Here is a 17,535-nt window from a genome sequence, read left to right as displayed (position 1 = left end):
CTTCATAAACCACAGTTCTTTTCTTAAATAAAAATAATATTCTAAAGGTAATCTAATCTTACCTGATGTGGAGGTAGATACCAGTGGTTGTTGAGGCATTATAGAAGGAAGCAGGCATTCTGGTAGTGTGGTATTGGGATAATGTATGCATGAGAATATCATTAACTGTACAGTAAATTACAGTATCCTGATAAAAATGGTGATAAAATATTTTAAATCACAATAAAAGAATTAAAGAATAAGCAAAATAAAAAAAGAAACTTTAATGTGTTTGCTTCTTAGGACCTTGCAGTGTCCTTTAAGGAGGTGACAGATGCTCGAATCACTATAGCATTATGTGAAGCCAGAGAGAAAATCATATAAGAGGAACTATAAAGCCTATTAAACCATTACAATAGCTGAGACACTGCTTTAAAGTGCTTTGCATGTGTTAATTCAATTAATTCTCATAATAACCCCTTGAAATCAGTGTTTCCATTGTGATCCCTATTTTGACATAGAAGAGCTAAGTAACTTTGCAAGGTCACACAACTCTAAGGCGATGAGGAATGAATTTGTCACCCAGGAGGGGATCTCTATAATAAACAATTTGAAGAGATGGAAAATGGCAAATAAGCTCTGACGGCAAAACTGAGACTCACTTTCTCAAAAAGGTTCAGAATAAGAATGAAAGTCATACATAGAAGAGGGGGGAGGGTGACTTATCCCAGGGTTATGATATGATTTGGGTGAAGAGGAAGCAAGAGGAACAGATGCATTTTCACACTAGACAATGTTCACTCTGAGGGATGTTGCTATTGCAGTCAACCCTTTCTCCTTCCAAAGCTCACAGAGTATTCAGAAAAATTTGTTTTGGGACTAATGCAGGTTTGATTGGTCAGGGGCCTATATTCTAATAAATTCCAGAAGACATGAGTATGAACAAGTTTCTAGGACAAAGGAGAAATTTTGTAATTGGTTGGAAACCAGACCAGAGACAAGAACTACTCTCTCTTTGTACTCAACACATGATGCTACAAGAGAATCTGGAACCTTGAGCCAACCACGTGTCAAGATTTCCTACTCATCTGGCCTGAGCTTCTGGTAAACCTGCAGCCACTAAGATTTGCCATGGGTTCATTTAGTGTTCCCTCTGAACATGGACATAAACTCTATTCAGAAACTTGAAGCTCTAAAAAAATTCTCTTTGCACCTCTGATAAAGTACTGACAGATACTCCTCAGGTTACTGCTCTTGATATTCAGCCACAGTGGTAATTAGGGTTAGGGTTAAAGTTAGGTTTAGTGTTAGAATTAGGGTTAGGGTTAGTGTTAGGAATAGGATTAGGAATAGGTTTAGATTTAGGGTTAGGGTTAGTGTTAGGGTTATATTTAAGGTTAGGGTTAAGTTTAGGGTTAGAGTTAGGAAAAGTCAACAATTCTCCATCATAATTTTCTCACAGCTGTGAAAAGCAGAGAATAACATATACTACAAGGGTAAAAGGTTCCCCTTGCCTGAGAAACCAACTTCAATAATAGCATATCTCTCCTGAACTTTTTCCAACACATTTAAACCATCATATCATGCTCCCTGTACTTATTGTAAACTTGTTTTTTTTGCAAGTATATTATAAATAACATATTTAAAACTCCAAGCCAAGGACTCTTATGAAACTCATACAACAAGGAGATGTATATAAACTTTTTGTCCTAGGCTTGATTGTATTAGACATGCTTTCTCATTTTTAAGCAGAGGAAAATTATAATTGGTTTGACTGAGAACCATTTAATAATTACATTCAGGATCTAAGCTCTAGGGATATATTTGAAACAGATAGATTTTTAAATGGAATATCATTTATCCTGGCCTACTGTATAATAAATACAGATGGTCAAAAAATTATAACAATGTAAAAAGATAAAAATTTTAAAAAATACAAAAAATAGATATGGATGCATATTTAATAAGCACTTAAAATTCCAAGACATATAACAGATATGCCCAAAACATGTATAATTGAGGTACCAGGATATAGTTGGCACTCATAAATATTGATTGGCTGGTTGATGGGTGAGTAGCAAAACATCTCATCTCTGCCAATGTGCTTAGTAGCTTTCATATCTGTCTGTTTTAAACCGGCTTCTCCCCAGGTTTGCAGCCCACACTGTCAATAATCTTCCAACCTGCTCAGTTTTAGGTCAATATTTGGTGATGCAGTGCACATCTCTATTCCATTACTGTGCTGCTGTCCATAAAAATCCCTCTTGCATAGCATTTCTTTGACAGTCACTCACCACTGAAATGTCATGCCTGCCATAAGCAATATTAATGGAGCATCACACAGAAAAAGGCATGCACAGTCTATGTATTCAGCACTAAAGAGTAAGGGGTTACATGTAAGAGACAATTCCTGGCTGCAAAAAGTTTATGATGAATTCTGGAAGAAGGACAATATTAGTCAAGCAACCAAAATGTGTGGGTAGTAAGGGGGCTGAATAGTGGATGCTGAAAAATGTGTCTATGAGAGTTTGATTGCTAACATTAGTTAAACCTTCAAATAAGAAAGATATTCAGTGATTACCTTCTTCCTTATTAAAAGTCATATTTTATTTTGAAGAACACTAAGTGACAAGTCTAAGAGGTATGTAAGAAACATGGCTTTCCCTGGTTGGCTCCTAGAACACTGATGGAAATGGACTCTTTACCTTGGTGACACTTAATGGTTTAGAAATAGATGAACGCCTTTCCCTCCTGTCTTTATGGACTAATTTGAAATCACTTCCTGGATAATAAAACTCAATTTGCTTTCAGAGACGTAATCTAACGTTTTCTTTCATGTGAGCTTTGAGATTACCTTATAAGGTAATTTTCACTCTAAGGTTGCTATTGCAATCAACCCTCACTTTCCAAAACAGCACAGTGAAATGCGACTAAGTTTAATTTTGTGAGTTATTCTGAGCCACTGGAGAAATGTTTCAATAGTTTTTTTTCTCATTCCCACCTATATTATGCATAAAAATTACTAAAATTTTCCCTTCTGTTAAAATAAAAAAAGAGAGCTAGAGAGATAATAAAAACAGATAGAATGTTTACCTTTCATGCAGCCTGTCTGACTTCGATCCCCAGCATCACATATGGTCCCCCACACCCCACCAAGAATGATCCCCAAGGGCAGAGCCAGAAGCAATCCTTGAGCATAGCAAGATGTGGCCCTAAAACCAAAATTAAGAATAATAAAATTAAATAAGTATATATAACACAGATTTGAGGTTATAGATGAATTACACAGATTGTAAAGCAAATATAGCATAATCGTTTCTTTTTTGGAAACTGGTCACGCATGCCTTGTAATGATATTTTACTGTCCTTTAGAAGCAATAATTTGTTTCTTTTAAGAAAAAATAATCACATAATTTGAAGGACAAATATGGTGTTGTGTTAATTACCTTGTATGGAATAAAATCTAGGTATAGATCTCTAAATTACTTCCCTAATCTGTAAAATGAGATTAAAACTTCATCTTAGAAGATCTATATGAGATCTATACACATCACTAAATATAGGGTAAATACTTCCTTTATGCAGCAAACATAAGGAGTTTTTATTGTTTTTGAGCCACAGCCAGCAGGCTCAGGGATTACTCTTGGGTCTGCACTCAAGAATCACTCCAGGTGAGTTTGAGGGGTAGGGGGAAATAAGAGTGCTTTGAATTGAACCCTGGTCAGCTGCATGCAAGGTAAATACCCTGACAACTGTACTATCACTTCACACCCACAGGAAAGATAATTTTGAAATTCTATTATGAATAGATTCCTACAGGAGCTAAATTGAAATTTCTCTAATTAGATGAAAAATGAGGAGAAAAAATAAATTAAAAAACTTTGAGGGAGGGTGAGTCACATCTGGTGGATGATGCTCAGTTCTTTCTCCTTGCCCTGTCTTCAGGGATCACATCTAGTAGTGCTCAGGGTACCATATAGAGTGCCAGGAATTGAACCTGAGTCAGACATATGCAAGGCAAATACCCTACCCTCCATGCTATTGTTTCAACCCCTTTCAGTAGCCTGGTCATTTAACCATCCTTTTCACAGACATTCATTCAGTTTTTCGCACCAACTAGAAAGCTTCAATTCTGAACCAAACTTCATGGCAAGGATCAGTTGTTTGTTTCTAAATACTAATTGAGAGAAATGTAATATCTGAAGGGAGCTTGTATGTTTGTGATTAGTTATATTTATTGAGAAATTTGGGAGACCCATCATCTAGCCTAAGAAAGAAGAAGAGTCCTTTCACTTCTTTTGAAAGCACTGAACACTATCTCACACACCTCAGGGATGTCACCAAAAACTACTTTATATATGCTCTCCTGTCTAAGAAGTAAGTTCTTGAAATACAAAAAGTCCTATCCTATGTTGAATATTAACTAACAAACATGATTAATACCAAACTAACTGGCCAGTCTTTGTATTTAGACTCCGATATATTGAATCATTTGTAGCTGGTTGCTATGAAATGTGATGATCTAAGAATCTGTAGACTTATAGAAACTTAGATATAAAGAAAAAAGCAGCCTTATGTATACCTGACCATACTGCTCACTAACATGATGAATGAATACGTCTTATTTCCAATATCTCTGTGAATCCAGACCTAAAATGCCATCAGAACATACAGTTGTCGTATACTGAACTAAGGAGACAATTAAAAGCATGAGAGGACCAATGACCAAGAAAAGATGTCCTTTTTAGACCAAAACAATGGTCTTTTTTGTACCAAAAAAAAGAAATAAAAACAAAACGAATAAATTCATTTCAAAATTAGTCTTAAAATCAAAGGTTTTAATCTTAAAAATAAAATCCCCCTATTCAACAACATTAAAACAGACATAATTTTTTTATTTATAGTACTATATAGTTCTCTGTTTTCTAGCATTAGAATTTGTGATTACATATCTATTATGTTTACCATGGGATAACCCAGCCTCCATCCTCTACCACATCATTTACCCTGTTTCCCTCTTTCTTGACAATATATGCCAGGTGAAATTACTTTCACCTTCACCTTCCTTATGTTATGGTAGTACTCGTAATTACCAAAGTCTTAGTTTGCATGCTTGGTTGTGGCGCACCTGGGAACATAGGGCAGTGAGTCCAGACTCAGACAGAGTGATGTGGAGAAGTGTAAGAGATAAACATGGGTCTCACGCCTGCAAAGAAGGTACTTTACTACCATTTTCCTGGGCTCTTTATAAAGATATATTGAATTAATGAGGCAATTAAAAGCATGAGAGGACCAATGACCAAGAAAAGATGCCCTTTTTAGACAAAAGAAAAGGTCTTTTTTCAAAATGACTTTATTTTTTTCTTAGTGTGATAAATGCATAGATAATGTCCACTTTAAAAACAAAAATATAATGTAAAGAACACTAGCAAAAATGAACATAAATATAAAAAAGGAATTGATTTTAATTGAAAAACAGCCTCTGGAATAAAAAATATCAAGCTTATGTGCAGTCTCTGAGGCAATTATTGAATTGCAGATAATACTGCTTATCAAAAATATACAGCAAATATTATTCTTTCCCTTTCCAAAAAGGGCTTTATTGAGACATATTTAAAACCTTTCAGTCCTTAACTAAAATATACTTCAACTTAGTTTGACTGGCTGTTGGTTGAACAGGCATCATAGTTGCAAAAAGGTTTCTCACCTACAATGAAACCAAAAACAAGTTAGTGACCATTTTGACTCTACTCAGGGTCTATGTACTTATTGTCTTTTTCATGGTTCCATTGAAGTCCTCTACTCTGTAACCATGACTAACAAAGAAATCCCTATAGCATCTGGCAACCTTTTGTCTGATTTGTATGATGTGCTCACTGGCATAGAAGGCAACCAGAAGCAAAGTGATATTCACCATTTAGAAAGGAGATTAATACTGACGCACGCCAGTTTGTGTTTAAAGACAAAAAGCAAAATAGGGTCCTGCTCTGTGATTCAAGGGCTCAAGCAGAGTGATCTAGTGCTTGAGAAAGATGTGGGTGACAGAACACTAGGCCTGCCACTTACCTCATCATAAAACACCTTCAGAAATGGCAGAAAGACTCCTCATAATAGCTGGATGCACATTAACAAAATCAGGCACTAAAAATGACAGGAATTTGGAAGACACAGAAATGCAAAAAAGTTCCTTACAGATAATCAGGGAACAGGGCCATATTTCTTATTTGATATTTCTCCCACAGATGAAATAAATGTTCCTTTTATCACACTTAACATGCTATTAACTTTATGTAAAAGATTATGTGCTTAGAAAATTATAAATGATATATCAAGTACAATAATGTTATTATGGGGGTTAATTTTTGAATATAATATTTAAATAATTTAATATGTGTAATAAAGGAATAATTTATTGGTTTATTATTAAAGCACCATAATTTACAGTTATTCATAGTTAACTTTTAAACATAATTTGTTCCAACATTAATCAGCAAGTGTCAACTTCATTCCATTAATGTCCTCTACCTCCTCCAATAACCACCACCCCACACACTACAAGTCTGCCATCTTGGCAGGCACCTTTTTAAGTTCAGTTGTTACAGTTTGGGTCTCATTATTTCAGTGTCGTTGACTCTGTGGCTTGGATATTTGGCTCTATTATTCCTTAACACTACTGATATACATAAATCACTCGTGACCCTTGCTTCTATTGCTTCTAGTCTATTTTTTATCCCTCTATTTCACTGTTTCTTTCCTTCTCCTTACATACTGGGATCAAGAGTTATCTAGACATTCCCCCCCCCCCATTTAAACCATTCAATCCCTCATCCAGGTGTTCCAAATAGCATATAAATCCCACATGATCATTTTGTACAACTTTTTTTGATATGCTGTTGGATTCAGTTTTCCAAGATTTTATTGAGGATTTTTACATCAATGACCATAGGCCTAAACTTTTCTTAGGGTTTGTTGTTGTTTGTTATTGTTTTGTTTTTGTTGTTGGTTTTTTGTTTTGTTTTTTTTTTGTAGTATTTCTGTCAGCTTTGGGAATCAGTGTAATTTTAGCTTCACAGAAGGTGTTAAGGGTGAGTCCTATTTCTTTGATACTCTTAAGATGAACTTAAGAATCAATGACAATAAGTCTTCTTTTAAGGTTTAATAAAAACTCATTCATAAACTCATCTGGGCCCGGAATTTTATTTGTGGGGAGATTCTTAAGTACTGTTTTAATTTTCTCGCCTATGATTGGTCTGTTCAGGCTTCCTATTTCCTTCTCATTTTTTGGAAGATAATGTGTTTTTAGATTTATATTGGACTCCAGTTGAACAGAATAAAATTATTCATAATAAGTTCTTGTGGTATCTTAGATTCCTAGGTGTTCTGTGTAATTTCTCACCTTTTGTCTCTGATAAGATCTATTTAAGCACTTTTTGTCATCATGAGTGTAGCCAACAGTTTGTCTATCTTGTGATTCTTTCAAAGAACCAACTCCTTAAATGCATAGAAATCTTTTACAATTAAAATATAGGACAATATCCTTAAAATCCTGAGATAGAAGCAGACTTTTTAAAATAAGATACTAACTGAGGAAGAGTATAGGTGACATGTGTATAAAAAGTAACATACCAAAAACATTGTAAACTAGTTGTAAAATCAAGCACATTGCAAACAACCAGAATATCTATCATTAGAAGTATGAATATTTACTTTTCCACAGATTCAAAGACAAACTATTACTCAGCACTAAAAAATAAATAACCAGAATTCATAGCTAAGCTTACAAAATTTGAGTGAATAAAGAAAATCTCAAAAGATCATATATGCTTATGTATATCTTATGATAAGGAATTTTTATTAAAATATATAAATACATTCCACACATCATGCTTAGTATAGTGATCTCTAAAAATGAAAAGAAGGATGGTGTCAGTCTTTTATTGAATCTGCAAAGAAGTATTTCTTTATTAAAGTCTATACCAATATAAAGTACATGGAGTGTATCCTTATAATTTAGACTTCTTTAGTCATGAGGACATTTGGATACTATATGACTAGTCACACAGAACAGTAGGAACCTTGCTTTGTTCAGGAAGATGAAAATGAGTCTGAAATCACAATGCTACTGAAGATTTTCTCAGCTCTTTAATTTCTGATATGGATAGTCACTGTGATCAAAGGGGTAAAAGTTCTTTAGTTATCCTTTGCTTCCCTCAAGGTTTAATTTTAAAGATCTGTGCTTTAAAATTAAAAACCATCTAGACAATAATATAATCAAAATAAGTACATGATCAAAGGATATTTTATTTACTCTTATAGATAAATTGAAGATAGTTTTAAGAACCACAATAAAGTTTTGTGTGTCTATCATATGTTGCTTGGGACATTATCATTTTTATGATGTATGTTAAGTGATCTTGTGGGAAAGAACATTTTTCCTTAAAACAAAATATAATCTAATCAAAAATTTGTACTGTGTTTACGTGAATATAGCTATTTGGATGTGGTCAACAAAGTTCAATCCCCAGCATCACATATAATCCACCAAGGTCCACCAAGATTTATCCTTGAACACAGAGGAAGGAATAATTCTTTAAAAGACCCACTTGTAGCCCAAAATCACATACACATAGAATAAAAACAATCAAACTCCTAGCAATAGACAATTGACAAAATAAATCCCAATTTACAGTATATTCACACATACAAAAAATTCTAAGTCATGGAGCACAAGAGGTTTTAATAGATACAAATGATGTTTATGTAAGATTTATTATATTTTAATAAAACTATTAAAATATTAATATTACATTTATTTTAATTAAAATTATTTTAATAAAATATTAAAATTAAATTTAAATTATTTAATATATTTATGACTTTTTATAATAGTAAAAACTGAGTTAAATGTAAATACCAGGTATCAGCCAGTCCATACACCATTAAAAGAACCATTTCTACACACTAGCCTCATAGAGTATATTAAATTCACAAAACATGTGTTGTGGGGAAGGAGCAATAGCACAGCAGGCAGGGCATTAGCCTATGAAGCTGAATCAGGTTCTATCCTCAGCATCCTATAGGGTCCTCCAAGACTGCCAGAAGTGACTTCTGAGCATAAAGCTAGGAGCAACCCCTCAGTGCTTCCAGGTATGACCAAAAAAAAAAAAAAATAGACACCACACTACACAAACACACACATCCAATGTATCTTACGCACTACACAAACCTGGGGTCCAGGTGTGTAACAGTGTAGACTAGAAAAACTCATGTAAATACTATGCTACCCAAAAATTGCTTTATTCAAGGGGCCGGAGTGATAGCACAGTGGTAGGGCATTTGCCTTACATGCAGCAACCCACGACGGACCCGGGTTCGATCATCCCATATGGTCCCCAGAGGCTGCCAGGTGTGATTTCTAAGCTCAGACTCAGGAGTAACCCCTAAACATCGCTGGGTGCGGCCCAAAAATAAATAAATAAATAAAATTAAAAACTACTTTATTCAGATCATTGTCACTCAAGCATTCTTGTGGTCTTTGTAACATCCTTCAAATTTATTTATTTCACTTACTGTTTGAATTTCTCATTCCATGAAAGCTATCAACTAACATCTAATAATATGGTAGATCCATTCAATAAGAATAAAATTAAAAGGTACATGTTTGTATTTTTCCAACAATTGTAGCAAATATACTCCTCAATCTTAGTGTCTTCCACACACACATACACACACAGACACATAGATTTACTTGTCATTTACTACCTAGTCCCTTCACAATCCTAAGTAATCCAAGAATATGGTTTTCTTCGATCTTTCAAACTACATAGTAAACAAAACATGCACAATGGTTTATAAGTAGTTTTTCTAATCTAGGCCAAGAAGCACTAGACTTAACTAGGTTCCAGGAAGAAATAATAATACTGAGTTGTTTTTTTTATTTTGTTTTGTTTTGTTTTTTGCCATCAACGAAATTATTGGTGACATGAGACAAGGTTCTGTAAGAAAACAAGTAGTACTCACAAATCAGTACTCAAAGAAGAAAGAATTGTTTAAATTTTTACTTTGGGGAGACAGAAATAGAGATCCACTAGTTCAGCTCATGCTTTGCATTGCGGTGTCCCAAGTTTGATGCTCAGCACTGCATGGTCTCCTGAGCATTGCCAGGAGCAACTTCTGAGCACAGAACCAAAAGTAGCAGCCATGCACCTCCGGTTGTGACCCAATAAAACAAGTTAAATTAAATTAAAATACTCATTTCTTTATTAGTTATTATCAGGGACCTCCAGAGAAACAGAATTGGGGAGCTAAATGTAGAGAAACATTTAGGAAAAGAAATTGACTCATGAATGATGGAGGCAGGCAAGTCCAAAGTCTATATTGTGAGCTGGCAGAAGAGATAATGCTGTAGTTCTAATCCAAAAGTAATGTGTCACAGGACCAAGAGGAGCAAGTGTCACAGGCGAAATTGGAAAGCATTCTGCAGGCAAGTTCTCTCTTCCTGAAAGATGCCGATTTCTGTTCTATCAGCCTGCAACTGAGCATATGCTACCTACACATATTAGAAAGGACAATCTGCTTTACTCAACATCCACTGATGTATATGCTTAGCCTCATGTTGGAAAGATAGTACAGGGGTTAAGGCAGTTGTAGTCCTTCAATGTGTCTCTTAAGATTCTCTGGGCTCTGCTGGGCTCAGTCTCTCACATAGAATCAACATCATAGTTGGCCAAAACCCTGACAAAGGGGACCCCTAGTTCTTTTGAGTTCCACTTGGGAAACCAATAATAATGATAATGATAATAATAAATGAATTTTCAGATCACCCAAAATACCCTTTAAAAAAATGCTCGAAAAAAGTGTGACTAAATATTTAGGTACTCTAGTCACATAGACATGTAACATTAACTATCACCCTTTTTTAAATAAAATTTTATATACAGAATCATTGTGAGATAGTTATTAAGTTGTTTATGATTGAGCCTCAATCATAAACAATAAGTTTATTGAAGTTTAACTTCAATCATAAACAATGAATTTCAATAATAAACAATATCTGAGAACCCTTCCTATTCACACTTATCTGGTACACAAGGATGATCAAGAATGATGCACTCCATACAAATTTCAAATTCGCCAGGAATGGTTCCAGGGGACAGAGCAGGAGTAAGCCCTAAGTACAGCTAGGCATGGGGCACAAAATATATTTTTTAAATAATAAACACTAAATTTAAAAAAAAAAAGGTGACCATATGAAAATGGATTAGGAAAAATACTTTCCTGTTATGTGTGGTTGTAAGTTTGTTAACCTGAGACCATTCCACAGACAGGCAAGAGGGGCTGATGTCTGAAGTGGAGGGAGCAGAGCAATGACCCCATGGTGTGTAGACACACTGTATCCCAACTATAGAATTTAGTAGGAAGCCTCATGAATGCTGTCAGAGTTAACAATGAAATAATACTCTGGAGAGCCCCTTTTGAGAGGTAAAAATGAAAGCCATAGAAGCATTTAAGGCCTTTCATTTGCTCCAGCCAATCCAAGTGCATTCTCCCCCAATTCTGAGTGAGCAGAGGAAGGTGAGGCAGACCCTCACTAAGCAAAGGGTGCCTCACTCAGTCACTAAGCAAAGGGTGCCTAATTTGGCCCTATCACCTTCTCGTGAAGCAATTTCTAGTCTGCGACTCAGCTTGTCCATCTGTGAAATAAAACAGCTCCTGTGAGGGTCAAGAGGGATAGGGCAGGAGAAGCCCTGCGCTTCTTACTTACTACAGTGAGTACGTGCCCAGTAATTGGCAGATGGCTCTTCCATCTCCAACTCCTTCCTCACCAAGAGCAGGGCTTCAACACAGAAGAGTCTTCGCTAACACGTCTGTGTTCTCCACAGATGGTCAGCTGAGGTCCTGACTATTCCAGGCAGGGTCTAATTGCACATTTCAGGTCTCACAAGGGAGCTCTTGACAGGGTTGATTATTAAATAATAAGGAAATTGGTGCTCAATCAAATTAGACATGGCATTGATTTTTAAACTTGAAACATTTATTTGTTCAGCATAAGCCAAACAACAAGCCAGCAAGTCAGATTTAATTAGTGTCCATTAGCTCCATTTAAAAATATAGATATCCTCTAAACATGACATTTATTTTATATATACATTCAAATATATAGCAGATGTGTACAATACATAAATATATTGCGTATAAATATGTAATTAGTCAAATGAACAAAGATGTACTTAAACATGCACATTTATTTTATATTACTTATTTAAATACCCTGTTTTACAAAACTATTCATAATAGTTATTTCTGGCATTCAGTGTTTCAGCACCATTTCCATGACCAGTGCCTCCCTTGGCAAGAACAAAATATATTTTATTGCTTATTACGAAGCAATTAGCCACTAAATGGCTGATGGAATTATCAAAAATACTCAGTAAAAGAAAATTTGTGAAAATTATTATACAGTGGTGTCATTAAGTCATTGTGGAGGATTTCCTAAGTTATTTGTTGCTAGTTGAGAATTCTATGTTGTTGTTTTTATTTAGTAGCATTAGTTGGCTTCTATGGTCTTTTCTCATCTAATTTAGTTTGCTGCTGCTGCTAAGGAGTCAGTTTGAATAATGTAGAGTTACTGTGTGACTGCAAACATGGCAGCACACTCCAGGAACCCCAGGATATTTAGATATGAGACTTTGGGGCTGGAGAAGTGGCGCTAGAGGTAAGCTGTCTGCCTTGCAAGTGCTAGCCAAGGAAGGACCACGGTTCAATCCCCAGTGTCCCATATGGTCCCCCCAAGCCAGGGGCAATTTCTGAGTGCTTAGCCAGGAGTAACCTCTGAGCATCAAATGGGTGTGGCCCCCCCCAAAAAAAATAAATGGGACTTTGACTAAAGAAACTGTGGTACATATACACAATGGAATATTATGCAGCTGTCAGGAGAGATGAAGTCATGAAATTTTTCCATACACGGATGTACATAGAATCTATTATGTTGAGTGAAATAAGTTAGAGGGAGAGAGATAGACACAGATTAGTCTCACTCATCTATGAATTTTAAGAAAAATTAAATACATTACTGTAATAAGGCACAGAGACAATAGAGTTAAGGAGCTAGAAGGGCCAGAAGGACTGGCTCAAAATTTGAAGCTCACCACAAAGAGTGGTGAATGCTGTTAGGTAAATAACTACACAAACAACTAGCATGACAAGGTTAAAGAATGAGAGAAGTAGAATGCCTGTCACAAATACAGGCAGGGGTGTGGGAGGTGAGGCATATTGGTGGTAGGAATGCTGCACTGGTGAATAGGGTATTCTGTTTATGACTGAAACCCAACTACAAACATGCTTGTAATCATGGTGCTTAAATAAAGATTTATAATAAAAATAAATAAATAAAGATAATAAAATATAAAAAAGAAAGAAATGGGCTTTTGAGTTTAAATTAAGACAGTTGCAGAATAAACATGCACATTTAAATAGTGTTTTTTTTTCCTCTGTATACACATAGATATGTGCTTCCACACTGCTTTTCAGAATGTCATTTGGCATTTTCTTCAGCATTTGGAAAAAGTTTGCATCAAAGGAGGGGGGACATTGGTGGCGGGAATGTTGCACTGGTGAAGGGGGGTGTTTTGTTTATGACTGAAACCCAACTGCAATCATGTTTTAAATCATGGTGCTTAAAGATTTTATTTAAAAAATAGATAAAAAAATTTTTGATTGTTCCACATTCTCTTTAGCATTTAGCTGCTTAGGTATTTATAGTTTTGTGTTGAGTCTTTAAAGAATTTGCTGATTTTATATAAATTGTTTAATTTATTACAATAAAGTTCTTTATAATAAAAATAAAAGTCATGCCCCTTATAGGCTCTTCCAACAAGTCCCACTATAACTTGGCACCTCAGCACTCTGCAATGTGCTTAGCAGAAAACTTAAAGTCAAATAGAGCATCATCTGCTCAGGACTTTGTTTTCTTAGTTCTTTTACCTAAGGGCTAACGCAATATATTGATTTCATTCTTGTTCCAAAGAGAACTTGGTGTCCAAAGTATCTGTAACTTTTATGGAGGCAATATTTCCTTTACTTATAAAAGACAGTAAAAATGTATATAGATCTATGTATTTTTCTCATTTCTTGTATATTATTTTACTTTTAAGGACTGTTACAATCACTTTGCCCCATGAGTATGTCACATCATCAGCATTGCAGAAATTCCAGATCCCCAGGGCTGTGCTTTTATTTCTTACTAGCAATAATTCACTGTAGCTCATATTCTGAGCAGAGAGCCAAATAAGCAGCCCGTTCTTCCAGGAGACTGTGCTCACATTATTCCAACAGAATCAGTAAAGAGATTCACTGAATTCTTTAGCTACTTAATGTACCTTAACATGAAGGACATCTCAGGGTGAGGACCAGTAATTTCAGATGACTTAAATCATTGGAATATTCTGTATCTCAAAATTCCCTTTAGATGGTGTGGAAGTGATAGCAGTGGGTAGAATATTTGCCTTGCACACCGCCAACCCCTGGTTTGATCCCCAACATCCCACACAGTCCCTCGAGCCAGAAGCACAGTGCCAGAAATAACTGCTGAGTGCCACTGGGCATGGTCCAAACACCAGAAAGAAAATAGAGAAAAGAAATTCTGTTTAGGGTTAAAATAGTCATTCTTATGGACTTAGAGTTTATGCCTGTTTCAGTTCTCTATTATCAGTTAACAAATGACCCTAAAGCACACAAGCAGAGCATAAGCATTTATTTTCTCACCATCTTATAACTGCAGGGATAATCTGTCTCTAGCCACATGTGCTGATGGGGAGAATGGGACTGGTATAACTGATTGAGTCTGGAGGAAAAAGGCAGGCCCTACAATGCAGAAGTGTTGGAATTATAGAGATTGTGGGTCTTTCTCCATGAGAACACATCCCTATGAAGACCAGCCACAGTGCCTCTACATGGAGTTAGATTCCAGAAGACCAAAGTAGAAGCTTTCAGGCCTCTAAAGAAGTGGCACATAATTCTTTCTCTACATTCTAAGGATCAAAGCAAGTCATGCTGCCAGTCTAGTTCCAGCAAAGGGTCAATATGGATAGTAGGAGAAGAGCTGAAGAACCCATTGCTATAAAGAAGAAACAAGCAAGCAACAGATAATTAATAAAACCGCATATCTTTGAGAGAACATTCTAGGACACAGTTCTGAGGCCTGACTCAGAATTGCCACATGAACCTTGGAAATATAATCTGAATGACCAGGGTTCTTGATTTGCTTAATCTCAAAGGTTCTGTGACAAGTCCTCTTGAAATTATATGCAAAAAAATGTTCCAGAAATTGCCTTTTCACTTTGGGAGAAAAATGAGAGTATAATCAAAAAATTCTTTAAGGTGGTTTAGGTTTCAAAGCAAGTGAATAACCCAATCTCAATCTCATCTTGTAATTACCAGCAGCATTGTACCCTATCAATAAAGCCAGCCTGGAAAATATGCCCCAACATACCATTCATACTTTTTACCAAACATACTTTTTCCCAAAATAGCCATTTCAACCAGAACACAGAATCTTTGTTCTCACCAGAAACCTGCAAAATGTGTAAGAAAATTTCTTTCTTTCTCTTTTTCTTTTTCTTTCTTTTTTTCCTTTCTTTCTTCCTTTTCTTTCTTTATCCTTTCTATCTTTCTTTCCTCTTCTTTGTTTCTTCCTTTCTGTAGGAAAATGTATCTTTTGTGTTTGTTTTGGTTTGGTTTTTTTTGGGAAACCCAGTGATGCTCAGGGATTACTCTTGGCTCAACATTCAGGAATTACTCCTGACTGTGCTCAGGGCACCAGATGAGATGCTGGAGATCAAATTTCAAGGTTAAAAAATGCTCTGATGGGGCTGGAGAAGTAGCATGGAGGTAAGGCATTTGCTTTTCCTGCAGAAGGTCATTGGTTTGAATCCCAGCATCCCATATGGTCCCCCAAGCCTGCCAGGAGTGATTTCTGAGCATAGAGCCAGGAGGAACCCCTGAGCGCTGTCGGGTGTGAACCAAAAAAAAAGTGCTCTGAGAAGCATCTTTGTGGGCAACATAAGCCATAAGACATAGGATGCCACTGAGAGGAAAGGACACTTGAGACAGAAGGGGGGACAATCTGCTACACCTTGTCAAGCTAGATGAACCACTGAAAATATTTAAATCAATCCATTTCCAATAGACAGAAATTTAAGTACCACCTCTTAAAGGTATTGCCACTTTTTCTAAATTGTTTTTCTTTTTCTCCACAGCCATGGAACCCGATGTGCAGGGGAAGTTTCTGCCGCCGCCAACAACAACATCTGTGGGGTTGGAGTAGCATATAACTCTAAGGTGGCAGGTAAGCTGCCCTGGCAAACAGCAGGGCACGCATCCCACTTTAACACCTAGATTGATCAGGGCATGGTAACAGCACATACTGGGCCTAAGAGCTAGAACTAGGAGATCTAGCCAAAATCAGTTTTTTATATTTGACCTATAGAGAAATTTTGATAAGCATCCAATGTTTGATTTTTGGTTAAATACAAATGCAGAAACAATACAAAATCATGATAGGCAATCTCAGCAAATTTTTACAGAATGATCATAGCCATCAAGAAAGGACACACACAGGGCTGAGGATATGTTACAAAGGGCTGGCCTATGTTTTCTGGGTTTGATGGGCCCATAAACTCCACTGACAATATAGCCTCCAATACCACCAGGTCTGAGCAATGCTTCATTACTAGATCTAAACACTGAACTGTCAGATGCACTGCTGGACTGAGAATTGCCAGGAATGTTTCCTGAACTCCCAAATACAGCTAGAGAGAGCATTCCCCCTCTCAAAGAAACAATACATAGCCAATATCTTTCACCTTCTTCTGGTATACCATCCCAGGTTTTAGCCATGCAAACAAAAATGGCCATCATTGGGGGGTTGGGGCAATAATATAGCAGGTAGAGTACTTGCCTTGCCATGGTCAATTCAGATTCAATACTTAGCAACCCATCTGGTCCCTGGGATCCACCTGAAGTGATCCCTGAGCACAGAGCCAGGAGTAAGCCTTGAATACAGCTGTCTGTGGACCAAAATATAAACAAATAAAAATAGCCACAATCTTTCTTTCAAACAGCAAAAATTGGTTGTTGCGATTTTTAACTTAATTTAAATAAAATTATAACAATATCAATAACATTGTCATAAGATTCAAATCAAGACTATAGATAGAAAGAGCTATACATGACTTACTGCAAGCATATTCATAACTCTTCCTGTGGCTTTGTTTTTCAAAGCCCATCTCCTTTGTAAGAAAATAGACTCTACATTTGAACCTTTTTATCAAATTTTATTGGAATATTTAACAAAGTCCAAAAAAAGAAGCAAAAGCATTTTAATGGAGATCTTATATGAGAGTGGCAGGTCACTTAATATATAGAAACTTGTATTTCCTACATATACACCAGAATAGAAAAGCAGTGAGAATGAGAGAGGTTCATAATTTTTCAGTAGGATGATGGTGAATTGAGTAGCTCCTGATTCTTTCCACAGTTCGCATCAAATTCTTCCTT

The 17,535-nt window shown here is 36.0% G+C and overlaps 1 protein-coding gene across 1 annotated transcript in view; it reads left to right on the top strand.

Moving 5' to 3' along the window:
- Positions 1–17,535, top strand: part of PCSK2 (proprotein convertase subtilisin/kexin type 2) — a 296,376-nt gene that overhangs the window by 235,636 nt on the left and 43,205 nt on the right. The window contains exon 7 of the mRNA XM_049774336.1: positions 16,236–16,324. Coding sequence (XP_049630293.1) covers positions 16,236–16,324 — 89 coding nt within the window. The remainder of the gene's footprint in view (positions 1–16,235; positions 16,325–17,535) is intronic.

The sequence above is a fragment of the Suncus etruscus genome, chromosome 6, assembly GCF_024139225.1.
Source record: "Suncus etruscus isolate mSunEtr1 chromosome 6, mSunEtr1.pri.cur, whole genome shotgun sequence".
Taxonomy (NCBI): Eukaryota; Metazoa; Chordata; class Mammalia; order Eulipotyphla; family Soricidae; genus Suncus; species Suncus etruscus.
Note: the sequence above shows the minus strand (reverse complement) of the source record. Positions and strands in the feature narration are given on the sequence as shown.